This window comes from Augochlora pura, chromosome 7 (genome assembly GCF_028453695.1).
Source record: "Augochlora pura isolate Apur16 chromosome 7, APUR_v2.2.1, whole genome shotgun sequence".
In the NCBI taxonomy this organism is placed as follows: domain Eukaryota; kingdom Metazoa; phylum Arthropoda; class Insecta; order Hymenoptera; family Halictidae; genus Augochlora; species Augochlora pura.
The window spans coordinates 5,940,636-5,950,536 of record NC_135778.1 but is presented as its reverse complement, the minus strand read 5'-3'; the positions used below and the strand labels follow the sequence as shown (position 1 = coordinate 5,950,536).

Genomic DNA, 9,901 nt, shown 5'->3' with positions numbered 1-9,901 from the left:
TTCGCGTAAAATTCGCGACTTCCGCTCAATAAACATACATCCCTATTTTGCATGAATTAATCGCGTCACTGAGTGAATGTACAGTATCATCGGCAATGAACTATACGTTTATGTATATCCATCATGTTAAATTGATTCGTTGAAATGTGTTTCGTCGAGTTTCGTTCGTATACTTTTATTTGAATCAAATTCGAAGTATATTTCATTTGGAAACGTTTGAAAGTTGTTCGATTGAATTATTTTCATTGAATTAGTTCGATTGAATTATTTGCATTGAATTAGTTTTATTGAATTAATTTCATTGAATTGACTTCTGCCATAATTATGGTATTCTAACATTATATTTACTGGTTCTAACAGACTTATCAAAAGCCAAGATAAACAGTTAAGAGTTTCTTAAACAAATTTTCGAAAGCGGAAATAATTTCTTATAAAAATCAATTATTCCATTGTTATTGGAACATGAAGATTTACAAATAGTTATTGAGATTCGGCATGATTCGATTGTCAAAAAGTCTCATCATAAAATGTCAATAATTAATAATATAGAAATGTTTCTTTTTCATTTTCAATTGCACTGAGAAAAAATATTAATAATCGTTGATCTACGCGTTCGCGACAGCAGAAACACTCGAAGGCCTATGCAGTTAAATAATTCGCGCGGCAGCACGAACCAAGAATAAACAACGAGTAGAAGCATTGTGAAACTCTGTTTCAATTATAAAGCGTGAAACGCGGACGGTCACGCATATGCGGACGCGCCGCGTACCTTTTGCGGACCGTTTCATAATTTCCAGCACGCTTTGAACGTTTCAACGCCCTTTTACTACGCCGAGTGTTTGTGGTAGGAGTTTACGACCGTTCTTTGACGTCCGGTAATGAATATGGGAATCATTCGAACGTTCATCGCTCGCGCGAATTACAATTTAATCGTCGGAAACTTGCCGCGGATATCGGCATCCTCGATGATTTATTTGTCCGCGTCAAACATGAGATTCGTTTCCCGAGAAACTGACCTGTAATTTAATTATTGAAAAGAGCGGACGTCCGACACGTTATCTGAATAAAATTCTATCGGAAATGTTGTTCAAACAACATCTTGTTCGAATAATGTCCAACTCTGGAAGTTTGCATAGCTAATACCGTTTGTGCACAGATTTAAGGCGCATATATAATAGTTAACTATTAAATTTTTTAATTCATTTAGTGTTTCACAGGTGTTCGTAAAATTAATAAAAATGCGTTCGCGAGAAATTATAGCAATAGCTGTATTTTAATTAATATTTTTCCAACTGTGTTCCAATCTCATTTGTCTATTAATCGAAATCAAATGAGAAGTTTGCGTTGCTATTTCTGAGAACAATTTACGATAATTTCGTTTATTCAGAGAAAATATAAAGATAAAAGCCATCGGAATTATTCGATGCGCGGAGTTTGTTAGGAGCACCAGCAACTAGTATTGTCTTACAATTTGTGCGCCCGGTGGAAATTGTGGAATTCGATTCTCGTTGCTAGGGGATATACGCGGGGGGAGATCGGCGATACGCCTTCGCAGAAACGATGAAAATAACCCGCGTCGATCGTTTTCAGCGGCGGCGAGGGCCCATTGATTCCGCGAAACATCGATTCGCGGGTGTTTGTAATCTGGCGATAGGTCGGATCGCCTGTTCTTCCATTTGCGCAACGCAGAGGCCCGCCGCCTATATTACTAAACGAGCTATTAAGTTACGCGGTCGCGATCGACGAATAAAGGGATGATTTTATCGGTTTGATCGCCGATCGGACTATTCAGCTCCTGAATAACGTGAATTATCTTTTGTTCCGTAATATATACGTGTATATACGTATAGTAAAACCCGTATGATGTTACACTCTTTAGCCTTTCATTATGCCCCATCCCGCAGACTCGTTGTCGTTCGATGAAAGTGCGGAACAGATCCAATTTACTAGACCCATTTGATAACGTACAGTGACCTGTATTAACCCCTTGCACTGTTGCATCTCTCAGAGCTACTTTTACCACGACGGTTTCGTCCTTAACTATATCCTCGATGTCATGAGATGATTCCAGTGTCCCGATTGTCCTCGTTTACTTTCATTCTCAAACTCCGATGACAGGGGATTCAAATTTTGTTTCGATTCAACCCTTTGCACTCGAGTGGCGACTCTGCCGCGTCATTGAAATCTTAGATTTAACATTACAAAGTTTAATATTACAAAGCTTAGATTTAAAAAATTGTTGGAAGTGTAACTGTTGTATGAGTCACGAGACTCAATTTCATAAGCCTAGAATGAATTTTGTTATGTAAAATGGAGATACTAGAAGCCAGAAAAAATGATTTTAGATTTGCAGTTAATATGGCTTCGAGTGCAAAGAGTTAATAGAAATGATTGGCAGCCATATTTATCGAATCCTGCACGAAACGTTCGTCGCGAGTCTGACCCATTGATATTATTGCGAAACAGAATAACTTCTTTAAAAGCGATCGAAATGGTGTTTGTGCTTTTTTATATACTCTACTCGCGATTTTTCAACTTTTTATCTGAGCTTAGAGCAGACATTTAGAAAATGTATCAGGTTGGAAACTATGAAACGGGCGCTGCAACTGAACACAGACTAAACGAAAACGCCCGTTTCATAGTTTCCAACCTGATATTTTGTAGATAAAACTGCAGCCGTTGAAGATTTTGATCGAAAGACGCGGAAAACTGCGGCTTTCGCCATCTTTATTTATTTGTGACCAATGACAACGATAAAATTTTCGCTCTAATGACGTATGTTGATTTCTGTCGCGAAAGCGATAGCCGATTAGGTCATTCATAATGTTCGCAATTTCACGCAGGAACGAAATATGAAAAGGCTATTTCATTCAGGCATTTCATATAAAAGTCTCATTCGTATAAGGGTTATAAATGACCGCATTTCTCTTCGCGGATATTAATTCTCCTCTGCTATAAAACGTTCTCCCAGAATTTTCCTAATCTTCAGCGAGCCAATATACAGGGTGTCCCTGCTTTTCCAAGGTAAAAGGAAATCGTGACCTTTAATCTTATGATCAGATAAAATGTATTAGACTCCGCAGCGTTATTAATTATATTCACTTGCTAGGTTATTTGTCGACGTTGTTACGAAGTTATAATCGACGCAGGTATAGAATACATTTATTTATTTGCAAATGCATAATTTGAATATAAGAATTGAAAAATTTTAATGTTTTCCAAAGATAGCATCTGATATAAATTCACCAATATATGCATTCTATTAACTGTAAACATTTATAGTTCTTTACGATTATTTGGTAATTTAGTGAATTGATTGAAATTATGAATAAAATGTGACGAGTCGAATAAAAATTCAGAATGTAGAATTAATTTGGGTAAAAATTTTGTGCAACTCGTTTTATACGAGTATATAAATATACTTCTACGATTTATGTCAAATTGCTTATGGTGACATAGTCATCAATTTCGCATGATTTAGGATAATTTTATAGTAGTTAAAAAGATTATACACAGCATGATCGATACAACACTTAACAAAATTTATCTTCTAAATATATCCACTCAGCTAAGTGGTTAAAAGTGAATAAAGTACAACACTTTCGAAATAATAGATAAATTTTAAAATATTATTATTTTCGCCACACACGATAAGTGAGTCTGCAATGAAATTGTTAACAAAGGTTATGCTATCGTTTTACGTCCGCGAGTCGACCGAATTCGCCGAGAAAGAGATGCGCCACTCCGTAGAGAGAGAACCGGCGGCCATAAATAGAGAATTTATCCGCATTCACGTTCTCACCTCGGCCGTGCGAGTTCCCTATCCAGGTCCCATAATCGAGCTCGGGCGTGCATCTGCGGGCCACGAGCATTCTCGCCGTACTGTCCCGAACTTCGTTACGCGAAGTAATTTCCTTATCTCGTCGCTTGCACTTTCGACGGGCGTAACGAACGGCAAACATCGACGAGAGAGGCGGGGCCGTCTCTCGTTGAAATTTCGCAGCTTCGAAGAAATTGCATTTCACGGTGTCTAGTCAGCGGAGGGATCAGAAATTGCTCTCGATCGGTGTTTGCCCTGCTTTTCCGGCTCCGAGCCGGATGGCCCTACCGTAGGCCGAAACTTCGGGCCTCTCTCTCTCTCTCTCTCTCTCTCTCTCTCTCTCTCTTGCGCTCTCGGGTCAATTAACGCTCCCGGCAAATTGTCCGAAATCGAATTGTCGTTCCGGATCCCCTCGAAATGCGAGTTCGTCGGGGGACTCGGTCCTCCCGGCGATAATATCGTGCCATAAGCAATGACCGTTTTTCTAGATAACTTCCGCTGCGAAATGTTGATACGCCGGTGCCGTGTATAATACGGGGAAATCGTTTACCAGGGTTTCCAACGTGCGGGTCAGTGTCGAAAAATGAATTCGTAAATATGACGGACGAAATAGGGCCATTAATATTCTTTAGTAAAGAAAGTTGAGTATACTGATAATAAAATTATATGTCGGTTGAATATATAAAGGAATAATAAGAAATAAAGGAAGTTGCTTAATAAAGAAAAGAATTTCTTTATTTTTTCTGTAAATGGTGTAAAATAATAAAGAGCATAAGTATACAGGAAAATTTACATAGTTAAGTGAAATGTCATAAAAACAGGAACAACATAATATTAATATTTAATATTCCCAACTTCATAGCTAATTATTTCAAATATTTTATTCTTTAGGCAGCAAATCAACTTTTGTGATGTTACAATGTCAATTTATTCGACTCTTCTAGTTCTTTGACGTTACTGTATCGCTTTTTATTTTTATAAACTCTCGACCGAAAATTCACCGACAGTTATGTTTTCGAAAGTAAAAATCGTTGTCCCTATATCTGCGAAATCGCGAATAGAAATTTCCGTAAATTTGCCTATTCGAAGTTGCTTGAAATCCAACTGAACGAACACAACTTAACGGCGTCCAAAACCGTACGAGATTCCTCGAAACGAAAGCAACCGAGTGGGATCTCGCGTAACGTGTCGGATGCCTAAACAACAAGGAAAAGGCGAGTCGATCACCCGATATCATATTTAATAACACGAGGAAATAATCCGTCGAAACGGGCCGAGTCGGGGACGCGTGAACGAACCGGAATGGAAAGGACCATCGGGAAAATTGTTTCCTTCTCGATCCGCGCGTTTCACGCGAAATTACGCAAGACACGGGCCGCGAGTTAAAATGATCCTTTCAGTGGACAAGCTCCTCGGGATCGCTTCCGCGATTAAGCCGTAGGACTACCGTAACGACGCTTAAATCCGGTTCGCGTACTAAAAGCCAATTAGACGCAGGCTTCTCGTTAGCGTCGCCGAGTTACTCGCGGTGCAAACTATTATGAAGTTAAAGAGCGAGAGAGAAACCGCGCGATGCGAGAGAAAAGAGGAGCGGAACCGTAATAAACGCAACGATGTTGAATGGTCGTATATTTATTTAGAAATATTATTATCAGCTGCAGGTTTTTATCGTTTCATAGCGGAAATCGTATAATCGATGGCTACATGGACGGATTGATAGGCCGGAGCACAACACGTTTCAACGCGCATTCCTTCAAATGCCACGTGACGTGCGCCCGAGACGTCGCGAATGATCTAGTAGAGTAGAATGGGGATAGCACGAGGGAGCAGCCTTGGCAACCCTACTGCCCTCTATCTCTACGTATCCTCTACCTCTACGCAACTGCTCATCCGTGACGCCACTGAATTTAGTTACAGTTTAGTCCTGATTGAGTCACGTGGCATGCGACGAATTCACGGTGCTCGCAAAACATAATAAATATAGTTCAGCATCATTGTTCGACGAGTTCAATCGTTCGTCAACTTAATTAATTTGCTGCGACTGGCATACTATAGTTTAGCGTCCTGCGCAATTACCGACGGCATTGCAGAATAACTATAGTCGGAGTAGACGATGGGGCTACTGTAGGTTTGCGGTGCAACCACGTAGTATCCCATGTTTGGTGAATCGGTCTCTGGCAGGGATGCGAGCTGAAGAGCCAATCCCGGTTCCTGTACGCCTAACTGCGTCAACGGCAAGTTATTTGTAGCGTCGCTGTAAACCGTGTAGACGGGATTCTGACAGGTGCACGGCGTGTAAGGTTCGTTCTCGTAGTCGTTGGATCGGAACTTTGCGTGTTGGTGGATGTGCGTTATCGTCTTAATCTTGTGATGATGGTGAGAACCCACTATCTCGTCTTTTTCGCTCGATTCCGGGCTTTTGGCTTGCTGGCTTTCCTGGAAGATGGAATGTTCGTTGCTTAAAATTGGTCGACATTGGCGCGAGCCAGAAGAACAAAGAAACGGGAAGCATAATCTTGACAACTTGATAGAATTAAGAAGATTGTGGTTCTTCAAGCAAAATGAACGTTTTCCAAGTCGATTCTAAGAAATGAAACTCTTTATTTACTGAAAGACTGTTAATTGACTTCTTAACGTCTAAAGGTATTTTGTTTTAAACTCTTAACATCTCAAGTAATGATAAATAATTAATAAGTATAGATATATAAGTTAATAAGTTTTGTTAATAAAATTTGTAGAATTTGTCATGTAAAAGATATTAGTATAAATGTTTTCTTGCTATTAAAAAATTACGAGGCACATGAAGTTTCAATAATTGTAATCATGAAAGAAGTCCTAAGATGAGGTTAATTCTCTAAATTAGGTTAATTCTCGGTGTCGTGTGACAGGAATACTATTTTCTAGATGGCTGGTAAATTGGTTAAAATCGAGCACTCACCACGTGATTTTTCAATTTTTCATGATCGATCCTCTCCGCGTCGGTCATCGGTCTCGGGTCAGGATAATTTCGTTTTGGGTCTTGCACAACGACCTGCGCTGTCCTCCACGGCGATTGGTTCAGTACCAATACCTGCGGAGGTAACATACTCGATGCATATCCAGATCTTGTTTCACGAACTGTGTTCGCCGTCGTAGCTGCAGCTTGGTTTTGCGGTGTTGCTTGCTCGTGTATCGCGGCTCGGGTATTTATTTGGGCTGGCGGCGCGGGCTCTTCGTTGACGATTTGCTGATAGGAACTGGAGGCTGGCATCGCGAACTGGTATTGATTCTGTGCGGGATACATGCTCGGTGGATTCAGGCCTAATAGAGTTGAGTCGGATTCTGCTTGATCGTTTTTGCTCTGACGGACTTCCACGCGTTTCTCTGTCGAACAGAATAACTTCATTATAGGACCAGTCTTTCCTTCTCGTTGTTGGATGAGTACACGACGTTCAACTCTTAGCGGGCGATGACTTTTTCGTCCAAGCCAGGTATCAGGACGAGGCGATTTTCTCAGATTTGTCGAGCGTCTTGTATACAAATTATTTTCATTTGTGTATAATAGAAATATAATTTATATACGATTATATGCAATTATATTGTACAATTATATAATTTATATACAAATTATTTTAACATGAACACCGACTGTCGCCCTCTTACTCGTCCGCAAAGGGTTAAGATATTGATTGGAAAGCTATTCGTATTCATTATATTAATCCTGGCAAAAAGTAATCCTTCTAAAATGCAATAACTTGTTTCAAAAGTGGACAGAATGACTTAATTTTCTTTGAAATGTTAAAGGGACTAGGGTACTGTATATTGCAGATTTTTATGAATTTATAACGGACATCGTTTTAAGGAAAATTTCGAACACGTAATGCATTGTTCTCAGCTAATTAAGTCTCTGAAAAGTGACTTTCTGTTTGGCTCGAATTTCTCGCAATTCATGCAGAAAGAGTTTATTTGCATAAAGATTCGCAGCCTAGCGATAAGTAGACTATGACTCTTTATGCATGGGCAGCATGTTCGCAGGCTTGTAAGATGCAAAATTAATTGAAATGTGATACGGTTGCGTTTTATTCTTCGCTCAACAATTCTTCTAGTGAAGGGAACAAGATTCTAGGCGAACAATTAACTAAATATGAACGAAGACTTGTATCTACATATGTATACAAATGTTCATACCTTCTTTGTCTTGATTTAAGAAATCAACGACCATCCCATTGTCTCCGTTTAGGGTCGGCTTCGTGGCCACAGCCACACTCTCGCGCTTTTCTCGTTGAACCCCATCGCTGGGCGGCTCACCAATGGATCTTCTATATCTTCCATTTGCTGCCTGAGAAAAGTTACATTAATTAATAGTACTATGATAATCTTAACACTCAAGTGATAAATCTATTTATGAATAATTCTGTAATAGCTTTTTCAAAATCACAGATCAACGGTTGAGAATTTCTTAACGATTCGTTTCAAATAATCGAAAAGTTATTTCTGTAATTATTCTTCAGAGTATCTAGAGTCTAGTATCTTTTAGATACAGCTACTATAATTATAGTAAGCTGTCGGTAAATAAATAAATCAATTCGATTATTTTCTTTAAGAAAAATCTTACAGTTAATATAGTCATTATTTCTTCAGTCTGGCGCAGACCGTTGCACGAATACATAATATTGAATAGGCGATCGTGTTCATGGGTTTCCAATCTTCCCTTAATTTGCATTTTAATATCGAGCTAGTCCTCTGGCAAATAGCTCCGGCAGAATTTAATAAACCCGAGTATTACCCGTGCCTTTGAAATCGAAATTAGAAACCGTCTTCCCGGTATTTGATTTCAGTTTAAAGTGAACTTGCAACGATCTTTAAGGCTTTCTTCTATTAATAGAAAAATAGTCGTACACGACTGTGAAAGTAATCAACTAGCAAAGTGTCACGGCGATGTAAATTGCGCGATTGAAAATTTCTCATAAAAATGTTCTTCGACATTGTACACCTTCTCCCGATTTTTAGTTAAAGACTAAAAAGCGCTTGTCAGATGAAAATGACTAAAACTGTTATCATTCTATAACCGACATATGACTGCTATTTTTCGCGCATCACAAATTCTTTTGTCCAACTTTTTATTGTAATTTATATAGTTATATATCTATATTTTATATAGTTATGCAGAGACGAATCTCTCACGTTATCTACTAACAGAAAGATAAAATGCCACGAGTGCATGGAATTCACGGTTTAACTGTCATGGAAAAGTTCGTGTAAATGGCTCCGATGCTCACCAAAGGAATCTGGGGTGGTACGATTCCACGCGTGCCGGGAAGTCCAAAACCACTCAGCCCCCCGTAGTCGCCATAGGGCAGGTGTCTATATAGTGGTTTCGAGTGAATCGGCAATAAATCGTGACCATGATGATGTCCTAATCCACCGTACGAGTGGCCTAAATGCCCGTAGATCGGATGAAGCTCCAGATGATATCCAGGACTGTGTTGCTGGAACGCGCCGTAGCCTGGAACGCGTGGAACTGTTGGAAAGGGTTGCGCTATCTGTTGCGGAAGCAACGGGGTTTGCGGTTGACCGTAGCCTGGCTGCACCAGAACATCGGCGGCAGCGTTGCCGCCGATTGAAAGACCGACCACTGAAATCTGTTAAATTTTTTAAATAATATTTCTGCCTTGAAATGCAATCGAAGTATTGATTAGTCCTTTGCACTCGGATCAATCTTAACACTGGAATTAGATTAATTTTTTTTAACTTTATTTAAATGAATTAATTAGTTTTATAAGTGTAATTGAATTAGAATTAAGTCAATTCATTTTCAAAAATTGAGAATATTTAGCTATACTATGCGATAGTTTGTAGTAAATAAAAGTTGATAATATCTTTTAATATTGTATTATGTACGAGTGCCATATTTTAAGTAACAACCTTAATTACATATGATGCATTTGAAACCATTCAAAATTACCCTCTCATTCAAAACAATGTTTCACTTATATTTATGTTAAATATACAACTTTTAGCTATTATTATTAGCGAGCCTCGAAATCATCATTCGAGGGTAAAGAATGAAATTTTCATGTCATTATGATATTGTCAATGTAC

The 9,901-nt window shown here is 39.0% G+C and overlaps 1 protein-coding gene across 1 annotated transcript; it reads right to left on the bottom strand.

Annotated features, from left to right (window-relative positions):
- Window positions 1-5,869: 5,869 nt before the first annotated feature.
- LOC144473436 (uncharacterized) lies at window positions 5,870-9,709 on the bottom strand. The gene is made up of 5 exons (XM_078187296.1): window positions 9,701-9,709; window positions 9,079-9,441; window positions 7,988-8,138; window positions 6,759-7,183; window positions 5,870-6,256 (listed from the first exon to the last, which is right to left on the bottom strand). Exons 1-5 carry the CDS (start codon window positions 9,707-9,709, stop codon window positions 5,870-5,872), a joined length of 1,335 nt encoding a protein of 444 aa, XP_078043422.1.
- Window positions 9,710-9,901: the final 192 nt, after the last annotated feature.